The 19,583-nt window shown below is 39.2% G+C and overlaps 2 protein-coding genes and 1 long non-coding RNA gene across 5 annotated transcripts in view; 2 read left to right on the top strand and 1 right to left on the bottom strand.

Moving 5' to 3' along the window:
- The window catches only part of LOC123316124 (lysine-specific histone demethylase 1A), a 309,614-nt gene that overhangs the window by 96,876 nt on the left and 193,155 nt on the right, over positions 1 to 19,583 (top strand). The gene's annotated exons all lie outside the window — the stretch shown is intronic.
- LOC123316131 overlaps positions 1 to 19,583 on the top strand; it is a 219,476-nt gene that overhangs the window by 25,052 nt on the left and 174,841 nt on the right. Inside the window, exon 1 of one of the 3 annotated variants that reach the window (XR_006538019.1) lies at positions 18,616 to 18,752. The exons of 1 other annotated variant lie outside the window; for it this stretch is intronic. This is a non-coding gene — a long non-coding RNA (uncharacterized LOC123316131). Of the gene's footprint in view, positions 1 to 18,615; positions 18,917 to 19,583 lie in introns of those variants that run through there. One more of the 3 variants, XR_006538020.1, reaches the window with a different exon arrangement.
- On the bottom strand, positions 14,139 to 18,484 carry LOC123316123 (toll-like receptor Tollo). The gene has a single exon (XM_044902108.1). The coding sequence runs from the start codon at positions 18,339 to 18,341 to the stop codon at positions 14,613 to 14,615; it is 3,729 nt and encodes a 1,242-aa protein (XP_044758043.1). The 5' UTR covers positions 18,342 to 18,484; the 3' UTR covers positions 14,139 to 14,612.

Genomic DNA, 19,583 nt, shown 5'->3' with positions numbered 1-19,583 from the left:
ATTTAATGCCTTCAATGTATTAAATATTCTTTTCTCTAAGAACTATTTTTTGCTCTAAGAATGTCTATTAAGGAATGTCGACTATACTGTATTCACTTTTATTTAAGCAGTCGGTTGGCTATGAAATAATTTTCTCAAGTTTTTGTAACTAGAACGGAGTAAGGTTGGCACTCATGAAATGTCGTTAATGTCATAACGCCGTTGCTACAAATAATATCAATTTTTATTACGAAAATGCCGAAAGTGATTGGAAAAAAGAGACAGGGTTTCAGGAAGTGCTATTTAGAATTCAGGTCCGCTTCTTTAAATAGTTATACCCTGATATTCTAAAATCCACAATACGTACGACGGTAGCGAACATATTCAATGTAACAGAATTGATATAATGTTTCATCTGAATCTAAGCGACTTATATTTCAGCTGAATATTTCCACAATCAGAAGGATTGTGAGTGAAGAGGATGACAAAGAATTTCCTTCTATTGGGAGACCCAAAAAAGTGGTGGCATTTGAGAATTTATATTTGAGTGAATTAATGCGAAAAGTTTACTAGAGGATTTTCGATGAATGTCATCGTAGAATAAGTTCCCGAATATTGATTTTTCTATTTTTCATTTGACTTGTCCTATACATTGTAAATGTCTTAAAAGTTACCAATAAATACCTAATTATTATTATTATATCAATGCATTGAGATGAACAGTCACAAATACGCGCCAGTTGTCCTGCTAATTGTTTATTCATGTGAAATTTTTGTTCGAAGGTGAAGTTCATCTTGACTTGAAACCTCCTTTAATTTTTTTACTTATATTGATGCAAGATTATTTTTGTTAAAGAATTTAATTACATTCTTGTAATAATCTGTTAATTCCTTCAGGAAATACCCATTCCCAACCACTGCATCATATGCATTCATCTTCGGGTCAGTATTTTTGAAATTTACAACTGATGTAACGTATTCAAACTTTAGCCTAAGAAGATAACGAACATTAACTCTCCTCAAGCTAGTGCATGTTGTGATATTATACTGATCTCTTGTATTTTCCATGCAAATAACTGGATTTGGTATGCCTTCAATCAATTTGTTTAAACTTCAATTATGTTCGTCACATATTTTCCGAAGAGATTCGACATTGTGATAAAATACGTAATAATAGAAACTTTTACGTAGAACGGGCAGCATAGCGCTGTTTTAAAACCCAAAAATGTTTTGGCAAGCGTCATAACCCCACATTTTCGTACTATACTGAGTGAAATGTGTCAAATTTCCATGGCCAACCGACTGCTAAAATAAAAGTGGATACGTTTAAATTCATTGAATCCCTGCGAAACGTTAGTGAAAGAATATTATTTGTCACTAAGTACACCATTAAGTTTTACAAATTGCTTTAATCAAGCTTGAAATCAAAAAAAGGCACATATTCATTATGTGAATTATTTTTCTTTAGGTCACGTTATCTCATATCATCTAGAATCGATCTAAGATGTCTTGAAAATTATTGAAATCAGTATTGGTCAATGCTCTAGTCGTTTAAGTGTGCAATTTCTATAGAACAATTCATCCGACCATCCTATCGATCATACTGTATACGAATCTGTTTAGTTTTACCATATCCTTCTTTCTGTTCATTCTTAATCGATCCATGGAGAGATACAGTTATAGAATCGCACGTACCAATATATTAGATTTTACTTCAACCTTTCAACTGCATCAACCCGAGCTGAAAATTTTCAATCCTCTAGTAAGAATATCCGCCCAGGGCCTAGCTAGACGAATGTGAGCATACCGACGAATTTCGGGCGCCAGGTCCTATCATTTTCTCACACACGCACCTATATGGGCCTGTCTGCCTTTTGGCCCATATATCTTTCTTTTAATAAGGTCCCGGCCTGTGTGGGTCTGTTTGGTGTTGATAACGGTCGGATCACGGAAGTGCACAACCAACACTTCACGGTCGGCTGATTGTTGTTATTGCGCCATTGAGGTCTGATCCTACAACTTTTTATACGTTTTCTTACATCTTGTCACAGAATGAGTGCCAGTTTTGTTCCAACAGAATACAACGATATGCCCCGATTTCAATGGATACAGGGTGCCTCAGAAGTGCCTAATAACGGTGCAATATTAACAGATTCTTCAACGTTCAGATGAATTTTTATTCTGCAAAAAAAGCATAGACACAGACGAACGAAATCTCTACTCTGTCCACATTTTTCGATTCGTATTCGAAAGGTTTTTAATTTTCTTTTCTTGTATTGTGATTGTACGATTTCGAATATTTACTATCTGAAACGAAGAACAAACTTGCTTTCGCATTGATTGAAAACTCGAATTCGGTAATTTTCAACGTTTCGCGACCAAAACGGACGGCATTGTCGGTCGACGCATGCGAAGCGCCTTCGCGAACGCACACTGCCGGTCTCTGGCGAATGCAAATTACACCGTATTGTGCTCGCAATTGCCTTCCCTACTTGTAAATTTCACCCGTCGTTGCGGCTTTTAACGACCGGCCACATCGTTCATCTGCAACAACGACCAGAACACGAGAAAGCTTTTCGGTCCGACTGTGTATCGCGGGCACATGATCGTGTTCTATCGTTCGGTCCTGGTCGCCGTCGATAAGTGGAGGGCCCCTCTCGCCACAGAATTCTGGATATCGGCCCCGTAGATCTGTGGATTTTATGTAACCGATGCTTGGGATACCGTTAATTTGTTGGGAAAGACCGATATTCTCGGCCTCCTGGATGCGCGTATAGAGAAATGGATCTTTAGTGTCACGATGCGATGTCGAGGTCGTCAATCTTTTTTTTTTTGTTATCGCGGTGGCATGTAACACAACGATGTTTTTTTGGGTATAGTCGAAAATGTTGGAGATTCTTGGAATGTCTTGACAGATAAAATTCGAGGGTTGTATCGATATCTAGTTAGCCTAGGGTTCTATAGATGGAGAAGATACTGCGAAACCGTAACATCGGACAATGATTCATCGGAAGTGTCAGTTTGAATGAAGTTTGACGTCAAAAAATGAAATTCGAAATAACAGATATGTCGAACGTACTTATAAAAATAGAAAGATAATAGTGTCGACAAGTGACTGTATTCAGAAGAGGTAACATCCAAATATATCTGAATGTTGACCAAAAACGTGGGAGAAACACCGTGTTCTATGCGTGGTGCTCATTTTTGAGACGCATTTTTACTGTGGATGAAAGACAAAACTTCGATTGCGCGATCAACGATTTGAAAGTCACTCGATTTCTAAAACGAAATCACTGAAACCTTTTCATTTCTGAATATATTGAAGAAGTAGCAATAGAGAATCATTGAATGGCTGTATATGGATCATAATTCGATGCTAGAACGATATTCTGAAGGCTCATGACTGAATTATAGATTGAAAACAAATTGGCCTCATCCGTCAATCAAGCGTTGATTTCCCGATCAAGCTTGGTGAAACCGGGGGTAGCTGTGTTTCATTTCCACGAATGACAAAAAATACTGTTTCTGAATCTGATCAAGCTTTTCCAAGTCTAGCATTAAAATTTTCATGCATAGAGTCATTCGGGGCAACTGTGCGCACTTTTGCCTTTCAAGTCATACCCTGTTTCAAATGTTGAAGCTAGGAAAATTAAAACATATTCAAAAGATAGAGAATTTTTTAATCTATAAAAAAACATCGAAAAGCAAACAAACAAAAACGTTTTCTTTCCGCAAAAAAGAATTTAATAGAGAAAGTCGGAGTGCGTTCACATGCCCCGTATTGCGGGTAAGTGTGCGCATCCTCACAGGGTAAGAGAACGCAGTGCTTAGTGAACCACACAATTAAAACAAATTACAAAATAATGTCATCAAAATGTTACAATATTAGAGAAATGCTGTTTATTGTCAATACAGAAGCGCCTTTTTACAAGCAGTGCATTATTGTTCGTGCCACAATTCTTGGTGAACACAACACTTGATACATTCCCCTGTTGGTGGCTCTTTATATTTTTCTGAACAAATAGGACAATATTGATCGAGTCTTAACCAAGAAAATCAACAATGTCATAATTTATTCCTCACTGAATTAATGCCTATATAATGAATCTATGCGCACACTTTCCCCAGTAAGCCAAAATTTTAATTGACGTTCTTATAGAGTTGAGCAGCTAAGATAACCTAAAATTTTTTATTATATATTTAGATTAATATGCCCACGATCGAATAAAATATTGTTTAACACTGTCGGACTCGGAACTTGGACCTAGCAGAATTTGCAGAGATGCTAAAAATTAACAAGAAAACTAGTGAATTTGATTGATTGCGAATAAAAAGTTAAAGAAACGTGGCACGGCGCACTTCTATGAAAAACTAATATGGCGATTCTGCGCCCTTGCTTCACCCAAATGAACCCCTCTTTCATACATTGCATAGTTGAGATATACGCACTGCGCACACTTACCCACTGCGCTCAGTTACCCCGAATGACTCTACTTGTATTTTTGCTGTTCTTCAACCTCCTTTAATGAATTAGATTAATATTTCAGTCTGACGCTTCAAATATACGCACCACCTTCTAGTTGAATCTCTACAGTACTAAATTTATTTTACTTCTCAATGGAATTCTTGTAACTTATCACGTATTTTCCCATTTGAAATTCTGAACTTTGCGAAATTTAAAATTTTTTCGAAGCAACATTTTTCAGTTTTTCAAATTGTTATTACTAATCTTACCTTCCTGACATTTCGAATGTCAAAAGCAGAATCATAACCTAACAAACCGAAAATATCTGTTGAATTATTCCCCATAGGCATAATCGCTTTTGTGATGGCCGATACTCAAACACTAGCTTACGTGCGTATCTCATTATGAAAGAGTTATCCGGGGGACTCTCGTGTGTCGTATAATGACCGTGAATAATCTAGCCATTAAATAACGCCATACCGTTATATTTCATATTTCGGACGTTTATAGTTTGTTGTATTTCCCGAATACGCCACGGAGATTATGGATTTTATAGAGTTATAAAAGTCGCGTCTCTTCATCGTCCGCGACCGAAAAGTGTCACCTGGTTCGGGTTTTCGGACGTGCCGGAACGTTTCGGGTTCGTTGATCTTGGAATTATTTCGGGGAAAGGCATTGTTTCGGTGGTCTTAGGATACCCACCGTCTACCGAATATGTTCGGTTCATACGCGAAAAAATTGTTAACATTGATACCAGCCGGTTTGGATGAATGGAGGACTGTGATTGAGAGCTGTACGAATTGAGCTTGTCAATATCGTCATACGTAACAAAGTTCGGGAATTCATTGCCAACGAATGAATTTTCAGGTCCTTCAAAGAATCTTTGGAGATGCTATGTTCAAGAGTGTTATCTATTCTTCAGGATCTATATTATATCTTATTTAGAATAGATATTTTTCTACTAATTCGAAAAATATCATTTCCATAGTTAACGGACCCAATTAAACGCTCTTTTATTCGATCGATATTCGCAGACATTGCGAATCGTAAGGTTCACAGTGTTAAGACGGCGATTGTTCGCGTAAAACATTTAAAAAAATCCTCTCGTATGAGCGATAGGTCGTCCTTTATGCCGGGCGATTTGAATAATCCGCGTCAAATTGTCAATAAGTATTGTTGTCGAAGAATCTTCGTGTCGAATCAAATTCTAAATATGAAATGAGGAAATGACTGAGATTTTTCCATTGAATTCCACTATGAACTCGTGAAAGGGGGACGCAAGCACAGGATTAAGATACTACGAAAATAAAGAATGTCAATATTGATGTTCAAGATTCATGAAATACTACTCTATGAAAAATGCATGATATCGATAACACTTCAAGCTCAACGAGCACTCCTAAGCTGTATGTTATGTTGACCATAAGATACATAGAAAAAGGAAAAATTAGAATTTCGTGTTGGAAGATTTTTTCATCCGTATTGGGGTTTGAAAAAAACACACGAGGATGTATTGATATCTAGTTAGCCTAGACCAGTTCCATACATAAAAAAAATATTGCATTACCATAGCAACGAACAATAACTCATTAGAAGTGTCAGTGTGAAGTTCGAGGTCAAAAAAGTAAACCAGAGTTACGCAATAAATTAAAAGAAAGAAGATGTCCACCGAAATTGTGAAAATCGAAAAATTGGAGTATTGAGCCATCGTCAAGTACCTGTATTTAAAAGGGTTAAGAGGTAAGTAGATTTACGAAGATATGCTTAATATCCTTGGTGATCAATGTCCTTCGTATGCGACCGTGAGAAATTGGACTGCAAGCTTCAAAAGAGGTAAATTTTCCATTGAAGATGATGACCGATCGGGAAGGCCAGTTTCTGTGTCAGTCCCCGAAAATATCGATGCAGTTCATGACATGATTTTATTAGACCGTCGAATTGTGCTAAAATGGATATCTGCAGCACTGATTTCATACGAACGCGTTCATCATATAGTTCACGTCAATTTGGACATGAGGAAAAATTCCTGCAAAATGGATCCCCAAATGTTTGAATGTTGGCCAAAAGCGTGCAATGGTAGAAGCATCGTGTTTGATCTGTGCTCGATTTGAAAACGATGTAGACTTCTTGGACCGAATTGTTACTATGGATGAGGCTTGGGTACATTTCTACGTTTCAGAAACAAAGAAACAATCGATGGAATGGCGACACTCTGGTTCTCCAAGACCTAAGAAGTTTCGAGTCTAAAAAACTGCTGGAAAAGTTCTTGCTTCAGTTTTTTTGGGATTGCCATGGAGTAATCATGATTGATTTTTTGGATAAGGGTGGAACAATAACCGGAGATTACTATTCGACATCACTGACCACTCTACCGAAAAAAATTAAAGAGAAAAGACGGGGAAAGCTATCCAAAGGTATTCTGTTTTTGCAGGACAATGCCCCTGCACACAAATCTCATGTTGCCATTCTAAAAATTTGTAATTTAGGTTTTGAATTACTAGAACACCACCCCCCTTATTCACCAGATTTGGCCCCATCGGACTATCATGTCTTTCCTCAACTGAAAAAAAGTTTAAAAGGCCGTAAATTTTCTGTCAACGACGAATAGAAGCTGTGGAGGTCTGGTTTGCAGAGCAAGAAGAAACATTTTTTTTGAAAAGTCTAGAGACGTTGCAGATTCGCGGTAATAAATGTATCAAATTAAGAGGAGAATATGTTGAGTAATGAAATATTTTTACATTGAAATTTTGTTTGGTTCTATAGTAGGCTAAAATTTTTCAATATATCCTCGTACATACCGAAGTTGGGCGCATTTATTCTCCAACAAAACATACCCGTCTGTTAATTTCTCGCCCACTTAATCAGGACGCGGCACTAAGTCCCGTTTATTAACCCAACTTCAATTTCCACCGGGCGTTTTTTGCGCGTCAACTAGGTCCGTTCGGCATTCAGCAATTACTTCCGCTACAGTTGTAGCGAGGCTTCTTCATTTTCCTACGGCGGTCCGGCGCATTGCGATTATGCAAATTTTAATTAAATATTTACATATGCATTTACAAGCTTGGAATTGGATTTTTGCCGCTCGAAAACTCCTCTGGGTCTAGTGCGCTCTCAGCTCTTTGGTTTCGACCGACATAAAGGATGTTCCATTTGGTATGCTCGCCATTATGGACTGTCATCATTTGAAAAGGTGGCAGACGAATCTAAGATGGTGAAGAAGGTATTTTAAATCATCTTCTATCTTCTGCGAACCGAGTTCTGTCTGGCTTGACCTTGTCGCCTTCTACGTTATCAACCTTCCAATAGGCTCTGAACTGGATTGAACCTCCTGTCTACATCGTCTTGGCCATACCTGTTCGATACTTTGAAATTATTGCTTGAATTTTCAAATTTCGTTGAGGAGGACTCCTGAATGAAGCTTTTTTTAGACGACTGTAGGCTGGATAATCTCCTTATCGTTGAACACTATCTCACATAGAAGGAAATGGGTTAGAAGAACATTGTCGCTGGCACTCTTTTATGACCTTATGTCATGATAGGATCTTATCATGGGGTGAACGCCGGCTATAAATTCCGAAGGGTCATGGATGTGAGACTATGTGGTCTGAGCAAGGCTTGTAAGGGTCGCATTGAGTTGATTCGTGAATGCCAGGCGAAATGAATGATACTATACAATTTTCTGGTGTTGAATTGTTCGAAAAATGAAAGCTCTATCCAATTCATCCGAATTGGAATGGGATTACCCAGCAGTAATGATACTTGCAATGTTTTCCACTTGGTTCACAATTGTTTGGACATTTTCAATTTCTGATGCCATTCTAGAACTCACCTCTTGAGTAGTTACTCTTCAACCCAAGTCTTATTGCTTTTCGCGTATTCAATCATCAGCAAATTCTTGTTCTGACAAAAGTTTTCTTCTCTCAGTTTTTTCGGTAGATGTAACTGGTTTTCAACGCTTAAAGTATTCAAGCCACTTTGTGGATGCAGTTCTTTTCTGAGAAGCAGTCGTGTCTTTCTCAAACGAGTACACAGTTCTGGAAAAAACCTTATCGAAAACCACGAACGACAAGCTGTCATAATAATTACAAATAACAGTTTTTCTCGAATAAGACAGGAAGGCGTTATCGTTTCTTTTCTGCGTTCTCCAAGAAACCGCAAACCGTGTAACAATTTCCCTTCGAGGAACAAACTGACACGGTCTATAAACTTTGGGATAATAATATTGACGGCGTTGATATTTGTCATTTCGTCATTGTTCACAGATACCGCAGCCATTCTCGATTAGATACTCCATTTCCGATGGTCGTTTGCACGTTTTTCATACTTTGATAGTCTCAAATCAGTCTTTCGGGGAATCAGTATGAGTGTATACTGGGTGATTTGAAACATATCACCAGAATGATATGGCTATAGATCACATAGCAATGTCAAAGATGCAAATTATCCAAAAAGGAGTCAGATATTGTAAAATTACATACAGGCAATTGAATTCTTTTTATCTGTAGATGTAGATTATACACTTTCAAAGTTGAGTGGATATTATTCGGAAAACCAGAAAAAATACCACTTCACAGTTAAAGATAAGTAAATTTATCAATTTCACAGCAATTATAATAAAAATTTAACGTATTCTCTCACAGTTATTTCCACCAAGCTCAATGTATACGAATTCGGAATAATAAAGTCTCTTGAGAGGTGTAAAAATATACAGATTTAAATTGAAAAACAAAAATTATGGCGATTTCTGATGACATCGTACAGAACGGTAACATGCCATTTTATTGTCTGAGGTTTCTTAAATATCGTTCTGTTACCTAAGTAAATAGTTACTTAGGTTCATACTTTATACAAACCCTGTATATGACCTGAACGAGTTTAAAATCCGCCATCTGGAATTGACATACTTTATGTACAGTAATCCGAGATTAAAATCACATTAGACGAGAATTAAGTGAGACGGAGTCGTGTGAAAGACTCAATTCCAGTTTGCCTAGTTTTCAGAAACGACTGAAGATTTCTTCATGAAATTCGATACAAAAATCTAGCTCTATCCGATGATTGTTCTCCCAACTTTCGATAGGTTAAAATTGAGCAACCAAATTGCCTTGAATGCATGCGTAAGTATCACAGTATATTACAATTTTTTCGGTTCGAACCTCTATGTGGCGCTGTGCCAGAAAATCTATTTTGAAAATAATACATAGAAATTGGCCAATCAGAGTCTCGTCCACAATATTGTTTTAATGTGGCCACCTTGTATATAACCGTGCGACACTGTCCGGACTATAGATCCCTCACAAGACAACCGTTCCCCTTGTTTCGTGTCTCACCATATGCCTTCGTTTATCGCGAAACAAAGTGTTGCATTTAAAATGCCCCGAAAATTAAAGAGACGGTGATGGTTCTGGAACCGACAAACAGAGACCAAATAACGTTAATTATTCGAGTTATTTCGTATAGGGTCCGGTTTTTCGAAATGGTTCGAATTACCAGTCGGAAAGGTGAAATTTATAACGCGTCCGATTATTTCCAGTTAATAATCACTAGCCGAGAATACACGTTTTATTTTTTATTGTATCATCCGTGTCAATGATTCTCGATTTATTTGATTCCCGTGGGTATACGATGGGAACCGAAAGAAGTTGGGGAAAAGATTATTTTTCACTGAAAAATCCTTCAACTGATATTTGAGGGGTTCAGAGCTGAAGTACATTCAGCCTAGTTTTGAGATGAAGTGCTTAGAAGTTGTTTATCACTAATTAATTCAAAAGTGACTTCTTTAGATTTTAAAATATTAGAATGTAAGCATAATATGCTCACATAAAAATAATAATAAATAAAGAAGTCACTTTTGAATTAATTGGAGATTACTTCTACAACTTCTAAGCCATTCATCTCAAAACTAGGCTGAATGGACTTGGTTCACTTCAGTTCTGAGCCCCTCATTTGTTACTTCAGTTAAAATGTGATAAATACGAGGATTTATTGATATCTAGTTAGCCTAGACCAGTTCTCATAAAAGTAATATTGCGTTACCATAGCAACGAACAATAACTCATTGGAAGTGTCAGTGTGAAGTTTGAGGTCAAAAAGTAAATCAGAGTTACTCAATAAATTGAAAGAAAAAAGATGACCACCGAAATTGTGGAAATCGAAAAATTGGAGTATTGTGCCATCATCATGTACCTGTATTTAAAATGGTTAAGAGGTAAGCAGATTAACGAAGATATGCGACCGTGAAAAATTGGACTGCAAGCTTCAAAAGAGGTAAATTTTCCATTGAAGATGATGACCGATCGGGAAGGCCAGTTTCTGTGTCAGTCCCCGAAAATATCGATGCAGTTCATGACATAATTTTATCAGACCGTCCAATTGGGCTAAAACGGATAATTGAAGCACTGAATATTTCATACGAACCCGTTCATAGTTCACGTCAATTTGGACATGAGAAAAATTACCACCCTACGGGAAAAAATTAAAGGGAAAAGACACGGAAAGCTATCCAAAGGTGTTTTGTTTTTGCAGGACAGCGCCCCTGCACACAAATCACAAGTTGCCATGCAAAAAATTCGTGATTTAGGGTTTGAATTACTAGAACACCCCCCTAATTCACCAGATTTGGCTCCATCCGACTATCATCTCTTTCCTCAACTGAAAAAAAGTTTAAAAAGTCGCAAATTTTCTTCCAACGAGGAAGTTATAAAAGCTGTGGAGGTCTGTTTGCAGAGCAAGAAGAAACATTTTTTTTTTTAAAGGTCTAGGGACGTTGCAGGTTGCTGTGATAAATGTATCCAATTAAGAGGAGAATATGTTGGGTGATAAAATATTTTGACATTGAAATTTTGTTTGGTTCTATTGTAGGCTAAGAATTTCTCAATATATCCTCGTAGTTCTACCTTTCGAATTTTTTAATCAGGTAAAAACCACGAAAAGTGAAAAACCTTTCCTCATCCTTTTTCGTGGCGTATTCATGGAAAGTATACCTTTTCCAAGCGAGGATTATTGCTCCCCTCTTCTTCTCTTTAAGTACATCTATGAAGATAAGGAAAACAGTCCTCCAGTAGGAAGTAGAAATTCCATGAGACTAGAAAGTCATAGGAAACACGTTTTATGTTCCTATTTCTGTACACCCCATGTTTATATCCTAATTAAGATCTGTTAAATTAATGAGAAAATAAACGAAGCATACATATTATAAAATCCGATAGTTGTCAGTCTGAAAATAAGGTAAACACATAAATTTACTTCGAACTTAAAACAAGAAGCAATCGCGAAACGAACTACCTCGTAAAACATTCACAACCATCAGAATCAGGAAGTTGAAACAATAAAACAATCGCGAGATGCTGTAAAATATAAATTACTCCTTTGCAGGAAGTTCAGCTTTCTTTGTGATGCCCTTCGTTCCATCCCAAAGAGACTGCCCGTTCACTTTTCAACGGTTCGGACATGAAATTTCCACGAGTCTGACACGAAATTTCAATTTGAAAATTGTCCACGGTTCAGGGTTGAATGATTGCCTTTGGCTCAAATGGCTGTCCGTAATTTATGGCGCAAATGAATTTGAGTTTCGTCTCATCTCTCTTGTTCGATTCTATTCAATATTGACTGTTCTTCAATAGAGATGATGAAATGACCGAATGGGCTTGTAATTCGAAACAAATGGCACAAGGAAATAAACCCTGACCACTCAGTTGGAAAAAGAAATGTAATTAATGCCTTGATTACAGTCTTGATTATTCATTATGTACAGTGGCGGCTTATGGTCGCTAGAAATGAAATAAATAAGTTTGTGTGAGTATTTTTATCCCGAAAAAACTACAGGATGAAGATGCATAAGGGGACTTAGACTTTGGCATTTATAAGTAGTTATCGATTGAAATTCATTCTGGGAGGATTCTGTATTTCCTGAAACTTTAGGGTTCTCACTCCCAATCTCTGAAACCAAATCAATTAAAAAAATGAAATTAACGATTTGCTCCTGCGTAAATTTTTGCACTAATTTGTCAGGAGCAAATCAAGTAGAAAAAAATTGGTCCCTGTCAACGAACAATAATAAAGAACTTTGAAATTATAATTTTATCTTGTTACGTTTCGGAGTCTATATCAGACTCCTTCATCAGACGAAAATCAATTTTCAGAGATTGGGAGTGAAAACCCTAAAAAGTTTCAGGAAATAAGTAGTTATCACTGCCAAAGTACCCATTTTAATGTAAAAAAGCAATCGCACACCCAAAAGACTATGCGGAGAGTTCCTTAAAAAAAATTTCCACAGTCAAACAATAGTTATTCAGAACAGGACTTTTCACCATTACCAGTTAAATCGATTTAAAGCAATGGGTATTTCGATTTTCCTATTTTTAAAACAAATAATGAATACAGCAGTTAATTAAAAACGTTTTATGACTTGAATATGCTTGGCAGTCATTAACTGGATCTATTTATTTCCTTCACTGTTGGACGAGATAAAAAAATTTCATTAACTACCAGTTCATAAGGAAATATTGTGATAATAATTAGAAAATTTTTCCATCCAGTAAGTAATCATCTGATATTCGAAACACTTCATATTTCAGCCGATGATTTTTATAAATTCGTCGTTCTATTTTGAACGACGAATAGAGTTTCTTTCATTGTCATTCATGGAACAAATATCAATCTGTAAATTCAATTTGTGTAGTCAATGGGCAATACTCAAGGCGGAAAACGTTTCGTTTTTGTGTGGATGCTTTTTAAAATGTTGACTTCTTGGTTGCCGTGCAAGCTCTCTAAAAACTAGCAATTTGTTTTGAAACTTTATGAAGTGACACTTTCTAATGGCTCTCAACCAAATTACCACCAAATGTTCTTTGTCAAGTAAATCCATGAAGGGTCGTAAATATCCAATTTGTAGATTCTCAGGCTCAGGTAATAATAACGAAATGAGTTAAACCAAATAGTCGAGCATTATTGCGTTTCTTGTATAGACTTGTCACTTCAGTTGCACCTACCTGGGGGGTTTGGAAGGAAACTTTATGTATTTTTATTGCCCATAAAATCTCTAGATGAACTTAGTAATATTGCTTTCTTTATTTCATTATTGGTAACTAATTTCACTCTATTTTTATGGTCATATCCAGTTATGACACATCATGGCCTTCACGAGATGTCTACTAGAGGAACAATATAATGTATTTACTAAAGAATAAATGGAAATAATTTTTATTCACCTACGAGTCAGTTCTCTTGAATGTATTCTTTTGATTATTATAATTTTTAGTTGTTCAATAATTCCATTCGACACTCAACTTCTTTAGAACTATCAACTGTCAATTCCATTATCAACTAATTCAGAAATATCTGAAATGTGCTAAGGAAGTTGCTGAATTTTGGCAATAGAAAAATTAGATAGGTATTTCATAGGGATGTAATTGATCAGGTCGGTCTGCAATTTAATGAAAATAAAAATATTTATTGGGAAATTGAAAAGGTAGCCAAACAAATTCCTTTGCGCACAATTCGAGAAATAATTTATATAAATATAGAATATTTCATCGCTGTGACTGTCTTAACTGGGTGCTATTCTATATCATTGAATAAATTATTATTTTCTGTGGTCAGTCATTTTTTTAAATGGGAATAGAAACTTATATTTCTATTTCATGTTTTGTTTCGGAAATGGTGAGGAAAAGAGGTTGCAATGAAACTAGTGACGTAAAAATGACGTTTTATTAGACTCCCATATTTGAAGGCGTTAGCGTATTTCAGTAGATATAAAAAATTCATCACTTTCACACAGGAAAGATGCTCATCGGAAATTACGTACAGAAAAAATATTCGAAAACTTTACAATAAATAGTGGCCAAAAAAATAATAAAAAATATATATAAATTATTTACAGAAATTCAGATATACAGTTTACCTATTATTAGCTATACAAGTCCGTATTTACAGCGATTCAAGGACGCCCTGGATTACTGCAGGTCCGGAACACGGTTCAGGAGGTTCTGTTTTTCCACATTCGCACCGTTCACAAATACTCTACCCTTTCACTACATCTTCCATTCACACCTGTACCTCCCACGCAAAAATTGACTATCACATTCTTCGCACGAATTGCACTCGCAGTCTGCTTCTCGGAATATCACAATTTGTTGACATTGATAATTAAGTCGCACTAAAACAGTCTTCAGATGTGTATCGCAACCGTCCTGGCCGCGTTTCCGGGGGGGTTGGGGGGCTGACCCCTCGCGCTATGCCTGTGGACATGATGATGAACGTGGGGACCTCGTACGGAGCTCCTCAGGCGTTGGTTGTTGGGCACGTCCGGCAGGCAGTACTTGAGTTTTTCCCAGAAAAGCTTGTCGCCCCACTGCAAGTAGACGTTCGTCTTTAGGTACAGACGAATGTCCGGATCCAAGTCTTTGTGGGGAACTTCACCGAGCAACACCACGATTAGTCTTTTCCGACGATCGCGTAACACTTGGTGATGCGCCGATTTGAACTCGAACCTGCACCATTCGGACTTGATGAAATTTTCTGACAGGATCATTATAGTCCTTTTCGAGGATTCGACCGCTTGCACGATGGTGTCGGCTAGGAAGGCGCCCACCGGAAAGTCTCTATAATGGAGGCACAGCTTGTAGTTCGGTTCTAGAGCAGGCGCTAAAACCTCCGCCACCCATGCCTCGTCCTTCGAACTATAACTGACGAACGCGTCGAACAACTTCTCTCGATCGTCGCGATCCAATTCGTTCGACCTCTGGAAGGGCCTTATCCCGAATTTCGAATGACAGAACACCCGCACCTCCTGTCTGAATATGAACACGATCAGGGTCAACAGAACGATCACGGCGAACACTGTGAGGGTACCCACCAAGATCGGCAGATAATCCTGTATCACCTGTTTCTTGATGATGGTTTTCGTAGCGGTCAAATTGCCGTTCACGGAGTTATCAATCGCTATTCCGGTGCATAAAGTACCGTTTTCCGTGCTCACATTGAAGCCGTTGTCGGAATTCTCCGAGAATACGCTCTCGTCGTAAAAATCGATGTCTGTTATGTTATGAATGCAGCGGACTTTCGCGATGTCCGTGACTCCGGCGCTACGTATCATCCATTCTCTCAGCCGTTCGGAAAATTCGCAGTCACAGGACCAAGGATTGAACGCCATGGTCGCGTCGATAAGGGTGGTCGGCAAGTTCCACACGTTGAACGTCGTCAGCCGGTTATGGTCGAGCCTCAACACCCTCAACTGCCTGAGCCCGTTGAACGTCTGGTTGTGGATGTGCGAGATGCGATTGTGCTGCAGGAAAATCTCCCTCAGACCGGCCAGACCGTCGAATTCGTAGCCGTGCAACTCGGCAATCCTGTTCTGATCCAGGTGGAGTAGTTCGAGATCGAGGAGTCCGTTGAACGTGCGGTTTTGTATCAGCTCGACGTTTGAGTTGTTTAGGAAGAGGATCTTGAGCCGTTTGCGGCCGATAAATGCGTGACTGTTTAACGACCGCAGGTCGTTACCGTCCAGGTAGAGTTGAGTCGCGTCCATCGGTATCTGCTCGGGTAATTTAGCCACGTAGCCGCCGGAGGAACAATCCACAACGTTGGCCGACCAAGATTGGTCGTGATAACAAGTACAATTGGTCGGGCAGGTCATTTCGCAGTCGCAGGCGTCGAAATCGCAGCAGTGGCACAGGGCGAAACAGTGAGTTTCGTAGGTGCACAGGAACTGATACGGCGCGGCTTCCACAAGAGGAACATAAGTCCTTCCTCTATTATACAACAACGAACAATAGATACTCTCCAAATCCACCAATTTCGGCTGAGTCCTCACACGATTACCCACGTTAACTTTCTGCAACCATTCCATGGTACAATCGCACCTATACGGATTTCCACCTATGTAAAATTCAGGCAGCTGCTTGTCGACGGGAACCGTGGATATCCTCAGGGAATTCGGATCCAGACTGGTTATCTTGTTACCGAACAGATCCACCCTGGTCAGGTTCGGTTTCTTGAAGAAGGTGTACGATTGAACCTTCGAAATCAGATTGTCGTTCAGGAACAAAACCTCTACGCTGTTCGGTATCGAACTGCCGGTTATCTCAGTCAGCTTGTTGGAACTGGCGTCGAAGGTGCTCAACGAAAGGCTCGATTCTATTTCGAAATAATTACCCAGTTCTTCTATTTGGTTTGCATGTATGTCGAGCCATTGCAGACCGGTCGGTATCAGGGCGTAATCGAACCATTTCAGATGATTGTCGGATATGTTGAGCCATACCAAATGCGGCAACTTGGCGAATAATTCTTCTATATCTGTCAGATAGTTGCCGTCCAGCCTTATCGCCTGCAGATTGATATTGACGTCGAACGCGCCCGATGCGATCTTCTGGATCTTGTTTTTGGACAGGTTGAGGATCTTCAACGACGGCATCTTCTCGAACACTCCCTTGGATATGTTGCCGATGTTGTTTTCCGTCAGCCTAAGACCGAACATCGACTTCATCTCAGGGAACGTGTCGTTCGTTATCGTGTCTATGTGATTCTCGCCGAGATCTAGGGTTTTCAGGTTGGGAACGTTGTTGAGAACCTCGGGCACGTTGAGTAGTTTGTTGCCGTTTAAATGTAGATCTTGCAGGCTGGAACAATTCTTGAGAGCTTCCGGATGGATCCACGCTATTTTATTGTTATCCAGAGAGAGCAAGGATAAAACGTATAATCCGTTGAAGGTATCCCCGTCGATTCTCGCGATCTTATTGTTCGAAATTATAAGAGTGTGAAGGTTGTAGAGAGCGGAGAAAGTGTTCTCTGGTATGTTCTCGATCTGATTGTCGTTCAGTCTGAGAATTTGCAAGCTGTATAGATCCCTGAATAACGACAGTTCGAGTTTTGATATTTTGTTGAACGAAATGTCGAGCACCACTAGTCGCACAAGGCCAGTAAAAGTACCGGCGTTTATCCAGTCCGTTGTTAGTTCGTTGTGCGACAGATCTAGGACGAGGAGTTGCGTCAATTCGTTCAATAGACCAGGCGCTAAAACGTTTATCGTGTTGTTCTGCAGGTATAGCTCGCGTATGTCTCTGGTATCGGAGAATAGTTCAGGGGGTAAACTGACTAGTTTGTTATCGGACACTTTGAGTATGTTGAGGGCGACGAGACCCTCTAACGCGCGGTCGGCGATGTTGGTCAGACCGTTTCCCTGCAAATAGAGCTTTTGCAACCGCGTCAGTCCGGAAAACTGTCCGCTCATCAATCTGTCTATCTTGTTACGGGACAAGTCCAACAGCCTTAGGTTCGCGTTACACCTGTCGGACGGGCTGTTCGAAAATCTGAAATCGGACACTTCTCGCAACCTGTTTCGCGTCAAGTTCAACACCTGTAGATTGTACAGGGGACATAGCACACCCGACGGCAGGCTCCACATGTTGTTCTCGCCGAGATCGAGCCGTTCCAGGTTCCTCAGCTCGTCGTCGAAGGCGTCCGGCGAAACCTCCAACGCCATGGCCGACCAGTCCGTGTTGTGCGTGCGAACCGTCAGATTCCGCAGTTCTTTCAGTCCTTTGAACGCGCCGTCGGATAGATTCCCTATCTTGCAGTACTCTATGGAGAGTTCGCGTAGTTCGACGAGAGGCTTGAAACTGCCCGCACTCAGCGAGCTCTGAAAGAAGAGCCCGTCGCTGCATTCTAACCGTAACCGCACCGTATGCTGCGGTTGTATCACACTGAAGTTGGTGTTCTCGAGTTCACTGTTAATGGTGCGAAGTTTACACACTAAGGCCACGTCGTCCTCGACGTCAGAGTCGACGACAACCCACTTGCACTCGTCCGGCGCCTGATAACGTAGCGCCTTGCTCAGGGACGCGGATAGCACCCCGAAAACGGCGCCGAATAGTACCGCACAAACGACGGTGGTGCCCATTTCTTGGTACCGACGACGCACTGATTGCTACACCATTGTAAGCCGTGGCACGTACGATGTCTTGTAGCATGCCGTTACCTTCTCGGACGCGGCCCGGTGCTTGACTGCGCTTACCAGCTCACAAGGCCACGAACTTCTCGGGCTCGACTCCCTCTTCTCTGTCCTCGCCCGCTATAATGCCTCTGCGAGCCTTTGGCGCCCCCTCCACCCTCCGCTCGCTCTTCGCCGAACTGCGTTCCTTCTTGCCCGGCATTCTAGCTACTCGACTCCGGTACTTAGTACCCGGAGTCGTCGGGCTTCGCGAAAGCTCCTCATTTCCTTTTTGTCGACTTGGCCATTCTTGGCGGAAAATGAAGTACTTTGTGTCCTCGGCGCTGAAATTCGTAGAAGTTTCAGGCATTATAGAAGAGCGTAAGCGCGCGACCATTGTGTCGATGGTTATTTATTTTCATTCGATTATTATTTATTGTTAGACGGAAAGAGTGATTCGCTATCTGAGGCGGAATTGGTTTTTCAGAGTGAACCCGTTTCGAATTTCTGTGCGAGAGGAAATAACGAGGCTGTTGTTGTGATAAGTAACGAAATTTTTGATGGAATGTTATCGTTGAATTGGAATCATCGGATTCGATGAACTTAATTTCTTAACGTGTTCGATTATTAATTTTATCGAATTTTGTGGCTTATTTGATTCGATTTTCCGATCGTCATTTTATCGTGGTGAATATTATCATGGTGATATCACGAGTATCAACAGAATAAATTTCTTAACTACAGGAAACTCTGGTTTGTTGATTCGGGATTAGAAAAATTATTTGAACTCAATAATTTAATTCAATCAATGTTTGCATTAACAGTTCAAACCTTCCTCACCGTTTCAATGCTTTAAAAAAAGATGCTTTCATTTGGCGATAAATAAGTTCTCTCAAATAAGCCCAATTTGCATTGAACAAACTAAATCAAAAGAATAAATCACTGGAACTATAAAGAGTAAAAAAATTAAATAAAATGTATTTGTTGACTTGCAATTTTCGGAAATTTGATTCAACATTTATCATCATTATACCTAAAGAAGAAACATAAAAATCCAACACAAAAAATGATAAAAGTGGAAATTTGCAAACGTTTTTAATCAGTCAAATCGACTCAATCTAACTGTAAAGAATGAAAAATTTTAAATATATTTATAAACAAAATTATGTGTAAGATACTCCCCAAATTTATTCAGAAAATATCGAATTTCAG

The sequence above is a fragment of the Coccinella septempunctata genome, chromosome 6 (genome assembly GCF_907165205.1).
Source record: "Coccinella septempunctata chromosome 6, icCocSept1.1, whole genome shotgun sequence".
Taxonomy (NCBI): domain Eukaryota; kingdom Metazoa; phylum Arthropoda; class Insecta; order Coleoptera; family Coccinellidae; genus Coccinella; species Coccinella septempunctata.
The sequence above is the reverse complement of the archived record's forward strand: the minus strand, read 5'-3'. Positions and strand labels throughout refer to the sequence as shown.